We start from the raw sequence: 19,789 nt of genomic DNA, 5'->3' as shown, positions 1-19,789 counted from the left end.
AAAATCATGCCTATGGAGGGTTCTTTTGGAACCCAGAAGAAACAGATAAAGGAGGTGTTTTATTCATGAAACCAGCACTTAGAAGACTGCATCAGCAGTTCCAGCTCCATGATTACAAGCTCCTCGAAGACATGAACCAGATCACATCTCTCCTGTGTGGCTAAGGCCAACTGCACATCTAGAATAGTGTTCCTCCTATGCTTGGGACAAATAAATCTCACAAAATCAAAACTGTGTTAATATTCATGCTTCCTACTTGCCTTAGAACAGGGTGTCAAACTTGGTCTTTTTTTTTTTTTTTTTGATACAGAGTCTTGCTTTTGTTGCCCAGGCTGGAGTGCAATGGCGCAATCTCAGCGCACTGCAACCTCCGCCTCCTGCGTTCAAGCAATTCCCCTGCCTCAGCCTCCTGAGTCGCTGGGATAATAGGCGCCCGCCACCATGCTGGGCTAATTTCTGTATTTTTAGTAGAGACAGGATTTTGCCATGTTGGCCAAGCTGGTCTCGTGCCTGTAATCCCAAATGTTTGTGAGGCCGAGGCAGGTGGATCACCTGACATCAGGAGTTTGAGACCAGCCTGACCAACACAGTGAAACCCCGTCTCTACTAAAAACACAAAATTAGCCAGGCATGGTGGCACATGCCTGTAATCCCATCTACTTGGGAGGCTGAGGCAGGAGAATTGCTTGAACCCAGGAGGCAGAGGTTGCAATGAGCTGAGATTGCACCTTTGCTCAGTGAGCTGAGAATGCACTTTCTTAGCGAGCTCAGTGCATCTTTGCTCAGTGAGCTGAGAATGCACTTAATTCGTCTCAAAATAAATAAATAAACATAGTGAGAAGATTGGCATTGTTTCACATCTTTTGAATTTTTTTAGCATCGGTCCTAATAAAAAACAACTAGATTCCCATATTTGCTTCTGGATTAATTTGTTGCAACACATGTTTTGGTAGAAGTAAATGAAAAATCCAGTCTCACACAGAAAAGTAGTTGGAAAAGGAGAAATTTAATAGATTTTTCAGTCACCACACCTCCCCACTGGCAATACACATTTAAAAAAGATAAGAATAGTCTGAAAAATGATAGAGAAAGTAAAGAAGACATTTAAGAAAGAACAAGGGAGCCGGGCGTGGTGGCTCATGCCTGTAATCCCAGAACTTTGGGAGGCCGAGGTGGATGGATCACCTGAGGTCAGGAGTTCGAGACCAGCCTGACCAATATGGAGAAACTCTGTCTCTACTAAAAATACAAAATAAGCTGGCTGTGGTGGTGCATGCCTGTAATCCCAGCTACTCTGGGGGCTGAGGCAGGAGAATTGCTCAAACCCAAGAGGTGGAGGTTGTGGTGAGCCCAGATCGTGCCATCGCACTCCAACCTGGGCAACAAGAGCAAAACTCCATCTCAATAAAAAAAAAAAAAAAAGAAAGAAAGAGCAAGGGAAGTATAACTGGGGAACCACCAGGACAAAAGTCAATTCATAATCCAATGCTTATTTTCTGGGACTGAAAATAAAGTTCATACATGTATTAAATCACAGACTCTTAAAACCTCCTTAACCGCTTACTAACAGATTTAGAAATAAAACATCAGCCATTTGTTACCAAAAAACACAAGTTTTCCAGATTCATAAAGAAAATCCTTACAAATCATGCTCCCCAAGCACTTAGTGCGTTCATCCTGCCCATCTGTTCCGATGTTACCTCCTTTACCTTTCCCATCCTTGAAGGACATGTTCATTTGCTTTACCTTATATTAGTTTAATTTGCTTGTTTGGTTATTGTTCTGTTTGGTTATTTTTCCCTAATTCACAGCAAGTTGCAAGTGACTTAAGTTTCCCAGGAAAATTTATATTTTTATAAAAGGCTACTTTTGGACCCAGAAGAAATTTTATTTATTGAGATTTCCTTTCATACTATGGAGTATTTAGGGGCAAGAGCCTTCCTTGATGAAGGAATAGAAGGGTCACTGTAGAGGAGCCAGACAACATGGTATTATGGAAATAACATAGGCTTCAGAATTACATAGGCCCGTGTCCAAATTATAGATCCAGTATTTATATGAAGTTACGGAAGTTTTCTGTTGTTGTTGTTTTTTTTGTTTGTTTGTTTGTTTGTTTTTTGAGAAGGAGTTTTGCTCTTGTTGCTGAGGCTGGAGTGCAATGGTGCGATCTTGGCTCACCACAACCTCTGCCTCCCGGGTCCAAGCGATTCTCCTGCCTCAGCCTCCCGAGTACCTGGGATTACAGGCATGCACCACCATGCCTGGCTAATTTTGTATTTTTAGTACAGATGGGGTTTCTCCATATTGGTCAGGCTGGTCTTGAACTCCCGACCTCAGGAAATCCTCCCGCCTCAGCCTCCCAAAATGCTGGGATTACAGGCGTGAGCCACCACACTGGGTCAATGTTAAGGAAGTTAACTGACTTCTCTGGGATTCAATTTCCTCATTTATAAAATGTAGAGAATATCTTCCTTGCTGAGTTCATGTGAGGATAGGTGACTATACTTAACCCAGCATAGTCCATGTAAAACAGGGACTAACACTCTATATATGGTAGTTATTATGTGATGCTCTCTGTGTTAGAGAACCTATCTTTAGAAACACCCAGTAATATGTCATGCCACACAACTACCTCCTTCCTCCTGACCCTAGAAATGAAACTTATGGCCAGGCGCGGTGGCTCACACCTGTAATCTCAGCACTTTGGGAGACTGAGGCGGGTGGATCACCTGAGGTCAGGAGTTCGAGACCAGCCTCAACATGGAGAAACACCATCTCTACTAAAAATACAAAATTAGCCGGGCGTAGTGGTGCATGCCTGTAATCTCAGCTACTCGGGAGGCTGAGGCAGGAGAATTGCTTGAACCTGGGAGGCAGAGGTTGCGGTGAGCTGAGATCGTGCCATTGCACTCCAGCCTGGGCAACAAGAGGGAAACTCCATCTCAAAAAAAAAAAAAAAAAAAAAAAGAAATGAAACTTACATGCCAATTGTTCATATCTCCCAATTGCCATATATCTTTCTCTGTCTAGTTGAATCCTTTCTTTGTTGTTGTTGTTGTTGTGGTTCTGAGACAGAGTCTCACTCTGTCACCCAGGCTGGAATGCAGTGGTGCGATCTTGGCTCAGTGTAACCTCTGCCTCCTGGGTTCCAGCGATTCTCCTGCCTCAGCCTCCCAGGTAGCTGGGACTACAGGCGCACACCACCACACCCAGCTAATTTTTTTTTATTATTTAGTAGAGACGGGGTTTCACCATATTGGCCAGGCTGGTCTCAAACTCCTGACCTCAGGGAATCCAGCCACCACAGCCTCCCCAAGTGCTGGGATTACAGAAGTGAGCCACCATGCCAGGCCCTTTCTTTGTATTCCTTTGGAGACTGAGCAGAGGCTGTCAATGACCAGGACTCTGCTTCCTTTAAGCTACTAGGCATGAAGTTTACCTCCTCTTCCTAATCTGGAAGGGCCCACTTTTCCTAATAGAAATGACGGTGCTGGCCACTAGCAGATCCTTTTTTGTTTCTCTTTTTTTTTTTTTGAGACTGAGTCTCGCTCTGTCACCCAGGCTGGAGTGCAGTGGCGCGATCTCGGCTCACTGCAAGCTCCGCCTCCCAGGTTCACGCCATTCTCCTGCCTCAGCCTCTCCGAGTAGCTGGGACTGCAGGCGCCCGCCACCACACCCAGCTAATTTTTTGTATTTTTAGTAGAGACAGGGTTTCACCACGGTCTCGATCTCCTGACCTCGTGATCCGCCCGCCTCGGCCTCCCAAAGTGCTGGGATTACAAGCGTGAGCCACCGCGCCCAGCCTCCAGTAGCACTTTTCATGGATCTTTCACCTTTACTGATCTTTGTATGTCCCTGCCAAAATTTCTGAATGCATCTCAATTTATATTTAATTCAAATACTATTTGTATTACTTATCAGAAAGGAGACAAATTTGCAAAAGTAAAGTTACCATAAAACCAGCAAATACTGTATCTGTAACTAGATTCATGAGTAATAAGAAGAATAATTTCAATAAGAAGAAACTCTGGGTAATACCAAGGCTATAAACTAGGTAAAGGCTAAGGTAGATATGATTAGCTCCAGGAGAGTACCCTGTCTAAATGACCAAAAAGAGGAATCAACTAGCAAATGCTCACTAAACAATAAAAACCTCAAGAAAGACAAATTAAAGCCAGATAGAATAAATGAAATAAAATGTACAGTCAGCAGCTGTGATTTACATATTAAACAGAAACTTACCTGTTTGATCAAGTTCAAGGACAAAATAAGGAGCACACAGAGATTTAAATAACTTCTTTACCTGGAAGAAGTTGAAAAACAAGGAGGAAAATGAAAAATGAGGTTACAACCAACAGGAGAATCTCTTATCCAGCTTTGTTACTTCCTTCCTCAACCAGCCTTCACCTTTGAAAACTTTCCAATTCACTTTTATGTAACTCATAAGATTCTCCCTGTCGACAGAAATGATATTTACAAGAGTATCTGAAATCTGTTGATTCTATTCAATTGTCAATGATTCATCTGTATCGCTTCATAAGATATATTTTATATGTTTAGTGACTCAGTCTACCTCATTATAAAATAGGTTTAATACAGTGTTTAAAAAAGCATTGGAACACTTAATGTTTCCAAAGCATTATATGGCAAACCTGGGAAAAATATATTCTACAATAGTCAAAGTATTATTTCTTTTTTTGGCTGAGTAACCCTCAACCAATAAATCAGTTACAAAAAACCTATTATGCTCTGAGACTGTTAAATAAAACAAACAAACAAAAAATCTTATGCTCATGGTTATACAAATTATACTGGTAAAAAACAAAATTTTATTTAAAATTTACTTATACCACTAGGTAACATTTAAACTACTGACACAAGAGACTTTTATGTACAAGACACAAACAGCCTGTCAATAATTTAGGAAAGTTTAGAACCATATTCCTCCAGTTATACAATAAAATTTAAAAGGCCAGAGTAGCCTGAAGTTCACAGAGATGATCAATGAGGAAAATGATTCTTGAAAAAAAAACAAAAACAAAAACAAAAAAAGAAAATATATTCTTGTCTCATTCTAAACTTGACTACTAAAACAGTAGACTTCCTATTGTATAGAAGTACACTGGGAGATTTCTATCATTTTTATAGGACCAAATTCAACATTTTGATAAAATGGGAAAATAAGTTCACTCATACAACCTCATTAGTCTTCTTTTTCTTTTCTTTTTCTTTTTTTTTTTTTTTTTGAGACAGAGTCTCACTTTGTCACCAGTGGAGTGCAGTGGCGCTATCTCGGCTCACTGCAATCTCTGCCTCCCAGGTTCAGGCGATTCTTCTGCCTCAGCCACCCAATTAGGCAGGGTTACAGGCATGCGCCACCACACCCAGCCAATTTTTGTATTTTTAGTAGAGACGGGGTTTCACCATGTTGGCCAGGATGGTCTCTATCTCCTGACCTCGTGATCTGCCCACCTCGGCCTCCCAAAGTGCTGAGATTACAGGCGTGAGCCACCATATACCCAGCCTGTAGTCTTTTTCTTAAACTCTTTTAGATGTCACCTAAGCCCCAGTCTGAATCTGAATTCAGTTCCCCCCACCACTCTGAAATAGCTATAAGAAACAAATATTGCATTTCTGAAAAGGTGGAGAGGGATTATCTTTGCACTTTAAAACCTCTTCACAGCAAGATGCATGCAAAACACATATGGTAACTAATGTGTTATGCAAGAGTGGAAAGCTACCTTTATGTAGACGTTAGTTTCCTTATGGGCACTTCCCAACTTGAATTAATGCAAATGACATTACTCATCCCATAGAGAAATACACATTCATCAGACCAAGTACAAATATAAAAACAAAGTTTCTCTATTCTGATTTACTCATATCCCAGTTGTTAAACGAGATGATTAAATAAAAACTAAAGAAAATAACCTGGGACAATTCTACTTCAAGGTAATTTAAATAAATAAATAAATGTGAACAGCTAAGTATATGAGTTGTACACCCTCAGAAGAAATTCACCACTTTACCAGGAAAAGCACCTAATCATCTTTCATGGCCAAAGACATCGAAAATTAATTTCTAAATTAACTGGCACCAATCTGAAATCAACAAGGTAAAACTAGGGAATGTTTATCTAGAAGACTTGACATACCCAGGGATTGTTTGGATAATGATATTAAATAAATTTGCCAGGATGACTATATGTTGTTGTTGTTGTTGAGACAGTTTCACTTTTGTTGCCCAGGCTGGAGTGCAATGGTGTGATCTCAGCTCACTGCAACCTCTGCCTCCTGGGTTCAAGCAATTCTCCTGCCTCAGCCTCCCTAGTAGCTGGGATTACAGGCATGCATCACCAAGCCCAGCTAATTTTTGTATTTTTAGTAGAGACAGGGTTTCTCCATATTGGTCAGGCTGGTCTCCTGACCTCAGGTGATCCGCCCGCCTCGGCCTCCCAAAGTGCTGGGATTACAGGTGTGAGTCACTGCACTTGGGCAACTGTATGTTTAAATAAGCATGCAAATAACTAACCAACAAATGTTATAGGAAAAGTTCTTCATTCCCAGGCTAGTTTTAATTAAGTAAAACTGGGGGAAATATAAGCAAGGCTTTACATTTTCAGGGATAGGCAGGAGAGCTGGGAAGTGAGGGAGTTAGTAGATTTCAGAGATAACAGTAAGAATAAGAACATTCTGGGGCATAATGGGGACTAAAAAAAGAAAAGAGAAAAAGAACAATGACAGGTCAAAGAGATCTGGGATTGCAAGGAGCACACTGACTATCTACCACTAGTAGCAATCCTGACCGCTAGCCCAACTCTTCATTCCAGAACTAGAGCAGGGTTAAAATTGGAATTTTCTGTTTATTTATTTATTTCTTAATTTTTATTTTATTTATTTATTTATTTATTTAGATAGAGTCTTGCTCTGTCACCCAGGCTGTAGCTTAGAGGCACGATCTTGGCTCACTGCCACCTCAGCTTCCTGAGTTTTAAGTGATTCTCACGCCTGTGCCTCCTGAGTAGCTGGGATTACAGGCGTTCACCACCACGCCTGGCTAATTTTTGTAGTTTTAGAAGAGATAGGATTTCACCGTGTTGCCTAGGCTGGTCTCGAACTCCTGGCCTCAAGTGATCTGCCTGTCTCAGCCTCCCAAAGCGCTGGGATTACAGGTGTGAGCCACTGCGCCCATATGTATTTATTTTAGAGACAGGGTCTCACTCTGTCACCCAGGCTGGCGTGCAGTGGTATAATCATAGCTCACTGTAACCTTTAACTCCTGGGCTCAAGTGATCCTCTCACCTCAGCCTCCTGAGAAGCTAGGACTACGGGCACATGCAAACCATGCTGATATATATATATATATATTTATTTATTTATTTATTTTTTTGTTTCCCATAGACATAGAGTCTTGTTATGTTGCCCAGACTGGTCTCAAACTCCTAGCTTCAGGTGAACCTCTTGCCTTGGCCTCCCAAAGCATTGTGATTACAGGCGTAAGCCACCGTGCCCAGCTCCCAATTCTTTAATAATGTTTGAAAATATAAGTAGAGTGACCGAATGCCTGGCACATAGTTGGCACTCAAATGGTAGCTATTTACCCACTGATAGGATTCATTGTACTTAGCATTAAGTCAGGTATTTGTTGATTACCATTTAATCTAGCCTCAGTACTGACAGAAGGAAGATTAACCACCCAAGGTTTTAAGTCCTGATAGGAAAAGGAAAAATGCAAGTAGTTCTTTTATTTAACAAACACTGACACAGTGTTTACTATGTGTCAGGTATGTTCTATGGCTTTTATAAATATTAATTAATTTAATCCTCATAACAAACTTATGATATAGGTACTATTATCACCCACATTTTACAGATGGGGAAACTGTGGCACCACAGGTAAATAACTAAAGTCACATGGCTGATAAATCACAGAGCCAAGATCCACACTCTGACTTTAGAGTCCAGGCTCTTAACCTGTTTGGTAACAAAAAAGACTAGACAAGCACGTAATTTCAGAACTAAGAAAACCCTCAGGCTGGGCGCAGTGGCTCACACCTATAATCCCAGCACTTTTGGAGGCTGGGGTGGGAGGATCATGATGAGGCCAGGAGTTCGAGACCAGCCTGGCCAACATAGTGAAACCCCATCTCTACTAAAAATACAAAAATTAGCCAGGCATGGTGGCGTGTACCTGTAGTCCCAGCTACTTGGGAGGCTGAGGCAGGAGAATCACTTGAACCAGGAGGCAGAGGTTGCAGCGAGCCGAGATCACACCACTGCACTCCAGCCTGGGCAACAGAGCGAGACTCTGTCTCAAAAACAAAATCAAAATAAAAAAAAACCATCAATAAGCAACTAGTTCAAGCTCTTCATTTTAAAGATTAAAAAAAAGGAAGTGGCGTGTGGTGGCGGGGAGGGGCAGTAGGTCCCAAAAGCAGATAAGAATTGCAGAGCTAGATAATTAAGCCCCCAGAGGCCAATAATTACATAGCAGATTTCTAATGCCCAGCCCTCTTCTAAATTCTCTAGCACTTACTCCCTGTCCAATCATGTAGAATTTAGCATGGGTTATCTGAGATCATTTTTCTTCTTAAGCCTATGTTCTGCCCTCTCAGTTGAGCTAAACCCCCAGGGATGGGACTTGTGTCTTCTGCCTCTTTGCAATCCTACTCCCAGGCTGGGCGCGGTGGCTCACGCTTGTAATCCCAGCACTTTGGGAGGTCGAGGCGGGCGCATCACGAGGTCAGGAGATCGAGACCACGGTGAAACCCCGTCTCTACTAAAAATACAAAAAATTAGCCAGGCGTGGTGGCGGGCGCCTGTAGTCCCAGCTACTCGGAGAGGCTGAGGCAGGAGAATGGCGTGAACCCGGGAGGCGGAGCTTGCAGTGAGCCGAGATCGCGCCACTGCACTCCAGCCTGGGTGAAAGAGCGAGACTCCGTCTCAAAAAAAAAAAAAAAAAAAAGAAAAAAAAAAAATCCTACTCCCAATATGATGTCCTACAGGAAAGGCATCACTATCTTGATAGGGATGAAGCCTAAGGTGGCATCGATGCAGAATGTGTTCAGGAGAGAGACAAGGATGAAAGGGTCTCCCTACTTCAGTGTTTTCCCCGCCCACCTTCCTTTTTCTTTACTTGGGAAAAAAGTGCGCATGTGCACAGACACACACACACACACACACACACACACACACACACACACACGCAGAATGAGAGAGAGAGAGAGAGAGAGTCCAAAAAGCCCATAAGCCCATTTATTTCTATGTAAGGCTTCCAGAATAAAAAGGCTTCTGAATTCAAACTCTTTGAGATCTGGAAAGTAAGTCATGGGGCAGACAAGTTGAGAGAAAATTAAACTTAATAATAAAATCGGCCGGGCGCGGTGGCTCACGCCTGTAATCCCAGCACTTTGGGAGGTCAAGGCGGGCGGATCACAAGGTCAGGAGATCGAGGCCACCTTGGCTAACACAGTGAAACCCCGTCTCTACTAAAAATACAAAAAATTAGCCGGGCATGGTGGCGGGTGCCTGTAGTCCCAGCTACTTGGGAAGCTGAGGCAGGAGAATGGCATGAACCCGGGAGGCGGAGCTTGCAGTGAGCCGAGATCGCACCACTGCACTCCAGCCTCGGCAACAGAGCGAGACTCCGTCTCAAAAAAAAAAAAAAAATATATATATATATATATATATATATAAAATAAATTAACCTCCCAGTGAACCTGGACAGATGGCCAGTTATATTTACCTAAGACTCCATTGTGTAGGCCTAGAGCTAAACTTCAGTGACATTTAAATGCCCTCAGCCTTCCTATGAAGCACCAGACAGATCAGGTTTGCCTTTCAATTCTCACCTTCGTTAATGGTTAAGTCCACCCTGGTTTATTCAGGGTGGACTAAACTAATCCTCCCCTTGGCTGTAACCACTGACCTTTTCTCTCTGATAATCTAAGATTAAGAACCAAGTAGGAAACAGTTTATTCTTTGTGAAGTTATTTTCCCCATAATAAACCACAGCATGAAGAGGTATTTATCAAAATTTGGTAGTACCCTAAGTAACCATTCCTCATGAAATATTCCCTACAGACATATCTGAAAGGGCCGCAAATCAACCGGTTTGGTAACTCCCCCATCCTAACCTTCCCCGAATTTGACTACCTGAAAATGTCTCATACTTCCCAAAAGCTCAGAAAGAGATTATTCAAACAATATTTTGTTATCAGATCCACATTTTATAATTACTCTGAAGCAAGTTACACCCACATACACTTTTCCTTTTTTTTTTTTTTTTTTGAGACGGAGTCTCACTCTGTCCCCCAAGCTGGAGTGCAGTGGCACTATCTCGGCTCACTGCAACCTCCACCTCCTGGGTTCAAGTGATTCTCCTGTCTCAGCCTCCCGAGTAGCTGCGACTACAGGCACATGCCACCACGTTGGGCTAATTTTTGTATTTTTAGTAGAGATGGGGTTTCATCATGTTGGCCAGGATGGTCTTGATCTCTTGACCTTATGATCCGCTCGCTTTGGCCTCCCAAAGTGCTGGGATTACAGGTGTGAGCCACCGTACCCAGCCTACATACACTCTTCCTAAAGGTAAAATCCAATTGTTTACATTTGAGCTCAAAAGTCTGTCAAATTCCTACAATTCCATTTAAACCCCTTGAGTTTAAAGCCTTACCTCCATACAGCGTGTGCATGTGGACCTACTGAAGATGACCACAGAGTGACCGTCTATATAGGCCTGAAGCAGGGCTCTGGAGTCTGCAGTGGCCGTGCTGGTGAATCCTGCTGGGTTCTCTGGCAAAGTTTTACCAGGGTGATCATCTTTAGCTAGAAGTAATGGAAGTAAGGATGGTAATTATCACAAAGGAAAACATGATGATGCATTTTCTAATATTAGGTTCACTCTAAAAGCATTACCATTTAAGTCCCACAGGCCAAAATAAGGAATCTGAGGAAGGAAGGACTCTAATGAAGATTATAGATTTAGTTCTTTCATCTGACTGGAACCTCTGACAAATTATTCAATATTCCTGACTCAGATCACACTCAAGATATGTTCTCAGGGGATCCTGCCAAGTAACAAGCCATAATCAGAACCTTCCCTGGACACAGGAAAATAAGTAACAGGTTGGAAATACTGAGGCCGCATTTTATGCCATCTCTGTTCCCAACCATGGTTTAAATGCAGAGAGACCAAATATCAGACAGATGTCCCCTTCCAACACAACCCTGCTTACAGACATAGGGGCAGACCACTCAAACCAAGGCTTACATGTTTTCTCCCAGGCTAACTCCTGGATAAGCAGACACAGGATCTTCAGGCAAGATGCAGCAAGACTGCAATAAAAATACTTTCTGCGGATTATTTTCTCCTCAAGATTTTGTGCTGGCCCAATCAGGCATCAAAACAAACATGATCCAGCTTAGTGGTATGTTATCCCCACATGACAGCACTGTCATCCTGGGCATCATCACCAGTCAAAACCACCAACAGATTGCTACCTCCAACTTGTAAAAATATTTAAACTATCCATCTTCTTCAGGGCCCACGAATAAACCAAGCTCAAGCCCACCCTTACTACTTGTTCCTTAGGTGATGTCTTCTCATTTCTGCTGATCCAAGTAAGCCATTCATCCTTCTTCAATCTCCTTATCATCTTCATAGTTGATATTTGTATTTATCCAGAACTAGACAGAGGGTTAATGTTTGTATGCCTCCTTTCATTTAATCCTTCCAGCAATATCGTTAGGTGGGCACTGCTACCATCATTCCCATTTTACAAACAAGGACACAGACTCAGAGAGGTTATGCAACTTCCTCAGGGTTGCACAGCTTACAATAAGTAATGGAGCTAAAATTCAAACTTAGGTTATCATTCTCTAGAACCTACACTATAAAAAAAAACAGCTTTAAAATATAGAAGTCTTTTTGAAATATAGTTTTTAATTTTGATCAAGTCAAATTTATCTTTTTCTTTTTTGCTTATACTTTTGGTGTCATATCTAAGAAACTATCGCCTATTCCAAAGTCACAAGGATTTTATTTTTTTTTCTAAGAGTCTTATAGTTTTAGTTCTTACTTTAGGACTATGATCCATTTTAAATTAATTTGCATGTGTTGTATGAGACAGGCATCCAACTTTCTTCTTTTGCATGTGGATAACCTGCTGTCTCAGCACCATTTGTTTTTTTTTGTTTGTTTGTTTGTTTTAATTTTTTGAGACGGAGTCTCGCTCTGCCGCCCAGGCTGGAGTGCAGTGGCGCAATCTCGGCTCACTGCAAGCTCTGCCTCCCAGGTTCATGCCATTCTCCTGCCTCAGCCTCTCTGAGTAGCTGGGACTACAGGCGCCCGCCACCACGCCCGGCTAATTTTTTGTATTTTTAGTAGAGACGGGGTTTCACCGTGGTCTCGATCTCCTGACCTCGTGATGCGCCCGCCTCGGCCTCCCAAAGTGCTGGGATTACAAGCGTGAGCCGCCGCGCCCGGCCTAGCACCATTTGTTGAAAAGACTAATCTTTCCCTATTGATATGTCTTGCCAACCTTGTCAAAAATCAATTGACCATAAATGTAAAGGTAGAGCCCATGCTTTTAACCAGTATGTTATACTGTCACTACACCTAGACTGATATTTAAATGGTGTTAATAAAATCAGCTAAATCCCCAAAATGTTTATTATTAATCATTATGTCTAGTAACCTTTCACTTTTTTTTTTTTTTTTGAGACGGAGTCTTACTCTGTCACCCAGGCTGGAGTGCAGTGGCGAGATCTCAGCTCACTGCAAGCTTCGCCTCCCAGGTTCACGCCATTCTCCTGCCTCTGCCTCTCGAGTAGCTAGGACTATAGGCACCCGCCACCACACCTGGCTAATTTTTTGTATTTTTAGTAGAGACGGGGTTTCACCGTGTTAGCCAGGATGGTCTCGATCTCCTGACCTCGTGATCCGCCCGCCTCAGCCTCCCAAAGTGCTGGGATTACAGGCGTGAGCCACCGCGCCCAGCAAGCTTTCACTTTCATCATACTTTTGGTACTATGTGTTTTTAAACCATGAACATGTATTATTTTATAAAAAGTTTTTAGAAAGATAGTTAATTTAAGAAATTTTTAAATAACCCCTATCATACAATGTCAAGACAGGGTCAACAACCAAGAGACTGTTTCATTATATACTAGACAATCAAATGTTTCTAATACTTAACATATGGATAGAAAAGTGAAAAGAAACATAGAAATCTCCTTATCTTTGAGATATAAGCGCTATGATCTGAATGCTTCTATAACTCTAAAATTTCTCTGTCAAAATCTTAATTCTCAAAGTGACAGCATTAGAAGGAGGGGCCTTTGGGAGGTGATTAGGAGCCCTCAAGAATGGGATTAGCGCAGTTATGAAAGAAACTCCAGAGAGCCCATCTCCCCTTCTACTATGTGGGGACACAGCAAGAAGGTACCTACCGAGAATCAGGAAGTGGGCCCTCAGCAGACATGGAATCTACTGGCACCTTGATCTTGGACTTCCCAGGCCACAGAACTGTAAGAAACTGTTTTCTCTTGTTGATAAGCCTCCTAGTTTATGTTATTTTGTTTTACCAGCCTGAACAGATAAGAAAATGAGAAGTGGGTTCTTCTTAAAGAAAAACTAGCTTGTTGTAATTTCTCGCTTGTTGTAATTTCTCTGGGTAGGGGGCGGTGGCTCATGCCTGTAATCCCAGCACTGGGAGGCTGAGGCACGAGAATCACTTGAACCTGCGAGGTGGAGGTTGCAGTGAGCCGAGATCGCACCACTGCACTCCAGCCCAGGTGACAGTGCGAGAGACTATCTCATAAAAACAAAAACAAAAACAAAAACAAACAAACAAAAAAAACTAACATCTGTGCCAATTAATTATAGGATCCCAGAAGAGCAATGGGACTTATTTGTTGCAGGGTATACCAGACCAATCTATACCTACAGTATCTGCCTTCCATAAGTGGAAGGGAGGCCTCTCAACCCTTATTTGCATCTGAATAACCAAGACTTCCTAGGTCTCATCCTTATCCCTAACCTACTGAATCAGACTTGCAAGGCATGGGCCTAAGCATGCCTATTTGTGTGTGTGGCCAAGCGCGGTGGCTCACGCCCGTAATTCCTGCACTTTGGGAGGCCGATGCAGTTGGATCACCTGAGGTTAGGAGTTTGAGACCAGCCCGACCAACATGGTGAAACCCCATCTCTACTTAAAATATGAAAATTAGCTGGGTGTTGTGGCACACGCCTGTAATCCCAGCTACTTGGGAGGTTGAGGCAGGAGAATTGCTTGAACCCAGGAGGTGGAGGTTGCAGTGAGCCAAGATCGCACCACTGCACTCCAGCCTGGGCAAGAGAGTGAGACTCTGTCTCCAATAAATAAATAATAAATAAACAAACAAACATTTATGTGTGTATATATTCATATATGTTCACACACATATATGCATATATTTTAAATGTTCACTGGTAGTTCTAATGCATACTGTTAATTAAGAACTATTGGACTAAAGCAACATGACACATGACGATAGCCTCATCAATGACACTTCAAAATTTTAAAATTAAACTCTAGTTCTCATTTTCTGTTCTCCACTTTTCTTATTTTAAAAAGTAACGTATAAGTAAACATTCCTTGTGGTAATATTTCAGAGAATGAGAATCACAGAATGTTAGCTTGGGAGAGACATTTGGGGTCACTAGGCCAACTGTGTTCATTCCATTGATGAGGAAACTGAGGTCCAGACAGGTAATTAATTGGTATCAGCGTCAGAGCTGTCACACAAGCCTCCTGATTCCATAACGCCTTACTGACTCCTTCGAGTTCATGGGATGACTGACTCTAAAAGCAGGTGACAATTCCTTATATAACATCTATGCCAAGGGCACCACCCAACTATTAGGCTCAGATATTTGCCAAGACACAGAACAGAGAAGGCCATCACAAGGGAAGGAATAACTTCTGTGATTAAGAAGAACTGCATTCTTACTGGGGAGAGACTGTTTACCAAAACAAAACAAAACAAAACAAAAATGTACAAATAGATGGAAAGATAAATAGATAGGTAAATAAATCATAAGAGGTTAGCCACTACCTGTAATCAAAATCATCAGAATTTTTCCTTAAATTCTGCCTCTAACAAAAAAGAAAAATAAAATTTTGTTTATGTTTATCATTTGCTTATTTTTCCCCCTCAATTTTGAAATAAAATTTGAAGCAGCATTCAAAGAAATATGTTAAGTAAATGTTGCAAGAACAGCACAGAACCAAGTAGTCAGAAAAACACAGATAAAACTGTAATGGGCCAGGCGTGGTGGCTCACACCTGTAATCCCAGCACTTTGGGAGGCTGAGGTGGGCAGATTGCCTGAGGTCACGAGTTTGAGACCAGCCTGGCCAACATGGTGAAACCCTGTCATAATGAAAAATACAAAAATTAGCCAGGCATAATGGCGGGTGCCTGTATTCCCAGCTACCTGGGAGGTTGAGGAGGGAGAATCACTTGAACCCGGGAGGCATAGTTTGCAGTGAGCCGAGGTTGCACCATTGCACTGCAGCCTGGGCGACAGTGAGACTCTGTCTCAAAAACAAACAAACAAACAAACAAACAAAAACTGTAATGATAAGTTGCTTCCATTTTGCCCCAACTTTTTTGCCTCAGATCAATTCCTAATATTTGGATCCATGAAGTACTTACTATCCACTTGTAAAAACTGAAACTAAAGAGTAATAATAAAATAGGCTCCCTATTTGTATTTATAAAAGTAAACAGAAATCAGTAAAAGAGATTAGACAGACCAGAAAGAGACAAATACAGAATCATTTATGATTTTTAAAAAGCCATCACGTGGCCGGGTACAGTGGCTCACACCTGTAATCCCAGCACTTTGGGAGACCGAGGCAGGCGGATCACAAGGTCAGGAGATCGAGACCATCCTGGTCAACATGGTGAAACCCAGTCTCTACTAAAAATACAAAAATTAGCTGGGTATGGTGGTGCACGCCTGTAATCCCAGCTACTCAGGAGGCTGAGGCAGGAGAATAGCTTGAACTCGGGAGGCAGAGGTTGCAGTGAGCTGAGATTGCACCACTGCACTCCAGCCTGGTGACAGAGCGAGACTCCATCTCAAAAAAATAACCATCACAAAGCAACAAAATGTACTTTCAAAATAGTATGGCAATGATGACTTGATAATTCGGGGAAAAGTTTTGTTTTTGTTTTTTTGAGACGGAGTCTCACACTGTCGCAAAGGCTGGAGTGCAGTGCCGGGATCTCGGCTCACTGCAAGATCCGCCTCCCAGGTTCACGCCATTCTCCTGCCTCAGCCTCCCGAGTAGCTGGGACTACAGACGCCCGCCACCATGCCCGGCTAATTTTTTTTGTATTTTTAGTAGAGATGGGGTTTCACCACGTTAGCCAGGATGGTCTTGATCTCCTGACCTCATGATCCACCTGCCTTGGCCTCCCAAAGTGTTGGGATTACAGGTGTGAGCCACCGCGCCCGGCCGGGAAAAGTTTTTTTTTTTTTTTTTTTTTTGAGACAGAGTCTGGCTCTATCGCCCAGGCTCCAGGCTGGAGTGCAGTGGCAGGATCTCAGCTCACTGCAAGCTCCGCCTCCCAAGTTCACGCCATTCTCCTGCCTCACCCTCCCGAGTAGCTGGGACTACAGGCGCCTGCCACCACGCCCTGCTAATTTTTTTGTATTTTGTTTAGTAGAGACAGGGTTTCACCATGTTAGCCAGGCTGGTCTCGAACTCCTGACCTCGTGATACACCCGCCTCAGCCTCCCAAAGTGCTGGGATTACAGGCGTGAGCCACCGCGCCTGGCCAGGAAAAGTTTTTTCATTTTATTATTGTATAACACAGCATATTAAATGGAACCTTTTCTATATCTCTAGTGAGTAATAACTTCCAAACTTAGAAGTAAATACAAACAAAAAGAGCAACAGAGTATACTGTAAAATAACAATAGTTTTTTGGGTTTTTTCCCCAAAATCAATAGGTCTTTTATTGTATCATTTAAATATCACAAATAGCTCTTGGCAATCATCCAGCATCTTGTTTCTATAGCTGGGCAACTCTTAGATCTTATTTATTAGCCTGCTGAATAGTTCCTTTTTCAGAGACATAGATACCATCCCAAAATTTCCTGATATCCTTGTTTTTAACTGTTTGTGGCTTGCTGAATCAAAGCCACTGAATATGAAACAAGGTGAATTTCATTTCCTTCAAGGATTAATTCATCTTTCTGGGCTTGAGATACTGAACAAGCAACACCTGGCCTCATCCAAACCCTGCAGATGTATTTTTCAGCCAAGAAATTTCGGATTTCAACAAGAGACCCATTCTCCTGGATAAGGACGTTGATGGGGAAGTGAGCATACACAGACCTCATCTTGTAACGGAAGCCCATTGTAACACCCTTGTTATACCCTTCTATGCATGACTACAGATAGTCTGAATGCTAGCCAGCTCCTTTCTGTTTCCCCACCATTTGTCAATCCGGTGCCTCTTTTTTTTCTGAGTTCTTTCTACATTGATGTAATTGAAGTTTCTCTACAGGGTTCCTCTGGGGCCCTTCACAATCACTGTGTGTCCCTTCAGAGTAATGTCAACAGTCCGATTGCTGAGAATGATCTTCATTCTTGCAGTAGATGCAGCAAAGAAAGATAATAGTTTTGTATAAGGTGAAAGAGCAGCATAGGGAAAATACTTGTAGGAAAAAAAAAGAATAAAACAACAAAAAGGGCCGGGCGCGGTGGCTCACGCTTATAATCCCAGCACTTTGGGAGGCCGAGGCGGGCGGATCACGAGGTCAGGAGATCGAGACCACAGTGAAACCCCGTCTTACTAAAAATACAAAAAAAAAAAAAAAATTAGCCGGGCGTGGTGGCGGGCGCCTGTAGTCCCAGCTACTCGGAGAGGCTGAGGCAGGAGAATGGCGTAAACCCGGGAGGCAGAGCTTGCAGTGAGCCGAGATTGCGCCACTGTACTCCAGCCTGGGCGACAGAGCGAGACTCCGTCTCAAAAAAAAAAAAAAAGAATAAAACAACAAAAAGAACTCCAGCAAATTGGTAAGAAAACAACAGGACCACAAATGATAAAATGAATAAAGAACAAAAATAGCCAATTCATTAGAAAGAAAATAGAATAAAAGATCTATTTATTTTATTTTTATATCATAATGAGAAATGCAGATTCAAGTGATGAAATGTCTTTTTTTTTTTTCTTTTTTCTTTTTTTGAGATGGAGTCTCGCTCTGTCGCCCAGGCTGGAGCACAGTGGTGCAATCTCTGCTCACTGCAACCTCCACCTCCCAGGTTCACGCCATTCTCCTGCCTCAGCCTCCCAAGTAGCTGGGACTACAGGCTCCTGCCACCACGCCCGGCTAATTTTTTTGTATTTTTTTAGGAGAGACGGGGTTTCACCGTGTTAGCCAGTATGGTCTCGATCTCATGACCTCGTGATCCACCTGCCTCAGCCTCCCAAAGTGCTGGGATTACAGGCGTGAGCCACCGCGCCCGGCCCCAAAATGTCATTTCTTACATACAAAAAAAATGAAAACTCCCAGTGCTGATAAATGTACACTGAAGTGAGTCCACAGGGCTGTGTAACACAAGCTAATACTATTCTTTTGGAAAACAATTTGACAGTGTGGGTCAAAAACTACTCAAATGGCCATACTTTTTTTTCTTTTTTTTTTGAGACAGGGTCTTGCTCCAACACCCAGGCTGGAGTGCAGTGGCTCAATCTCGGATCTCGGCTCACTGCAACCTCCTGAGATGGCCATACCTTTTAACTCAGTATTCTTTTTTTTTTTTTTTTTTTTTGAGACGGAGTCTTGCTCTGTCACCCAGGCTGGAGTGCAGTGGCGCCATCTCGGCTCACTGCAAGCTCCGCCTCCCGGGTTCACGCCATTCTCCTGCCTCAGCCTCTCCGAGTAGCTGGGACTACAGGCGCCCGCCACCACGCCCGGCTAATTTTTTTTTGTATTTTTACTAGAGACAAGGTTTCACCGTGGTCTCGATCTCCTGACCTCGTGATCCGCCCGCCTCAGCCTCCCAAAGTGCTGGGATTACAAGCATGAGCCACCGCGCCCGGCCAGTATTCTTTTTTTTTTTTTTTTTTTGAGATGGAGTTTCACTCTTGTTGCCCAGGCTGGAGTGCAATGGCGCGATCTCGGCTCACTGCAATGTCTGCCTCCCAGGTTCAAGTGATTCTCCTGCCTCAGCCTCCCAAGTAGCTGGGATTACAGACATGTGCCACCACGCCCGGCTAATTTTGTATTTTTTAGTAGAGACGGGGTTTCACCATGTTGGTCAGGCTGGTCTGGAACTCCCAACCTCAGGTGACCTGCCTGCCTCAGCTTCCCAAAGTGCTGGGATTACAGGCGTGAGCCACCACGCCCAGCCTTAACTCACTATTCTTATTTGTGACGACTAGCTTTCAAAAAAAAAAATCTAAAATAATGAAAACATTGAAAGACCCCTACCTCCTAGCCTTCTCTTAGGAAAAGCTTTCAGTAGTTTTTATTAACATAGCTACTATCACCTAGTTAAATGGAGATAGTCCCAAATTCCCTTTCAATAAAAGTGCTATAGCTTTAGGATCAATCATGTTAACTTCCTGTAAAACCCAGTGGAACAAAACAGGCCACAGGCCTATCAATACTCACCATTCCCGACCTCCTGAACATATCCATAACCTTTCTAGATACAGGGACAAAGTTATACCTTGCCTCAGCCTTTCTCTCTCCCAAGGCTAAGCTGTAAAGAGGTTCTCTCC

At 42.8% G+C, this 19,789-nt stretch overlaps 1 protein-coding gene and 1 pseudogene across 2 annotated transcripts in view; both read right to left on the bottom strand.

Annotated features, from left to right (window-relative positions):
* Positions 1–19,789, bottom strand: part of TXNRD1 (thioredoxin reductase 1) — a 134,376-nt gene that overhangs the window by 85,274 nt on the left and 29,313 nt on the right. Inside the window, exons 2-3 of one of the 2 annotated variants that reach the window (XM_003269948.4) lie at positions 10,675–10,826; positions 4,243–4,303 (exon numbers count right to left, since the gene is read on the bottom strand). In XM_003269948.4, the coding sequence (XP_003269996.1) occupies positions 4,243–4,303; positions 10,675–10,826 (213 nt within the window). Of the gene's footprint in view, positions 1–4,242; positions 4,304–10,674; positions 10,827–19,789 lie in introns of those variants that run through there. The other variant, XM_030821289.1, reaches the window with a different exon arrangement.
* LOC100601623 lies at positions 17,093–17,647 on the bottom strand (annotated as a pseudogene).

Source organism: Nomascus leucogenys, chromosome 10 (assembly GCF_006542625.1).
Source record: "Nomascus leucogenys isolate Asia chromosome 10, Asia_NLE_v1, whole genome shotgun sequence".
Taxonomy (NCBI): Eukaryota; Metazoa; Chordata; class Mammalia; order Primates; family Hylobatidae; genus Nomascus; species Nomascus leucogenys.
This window is presented reverse-complemented; position numbering and strand designations above follow the sequence as displayed.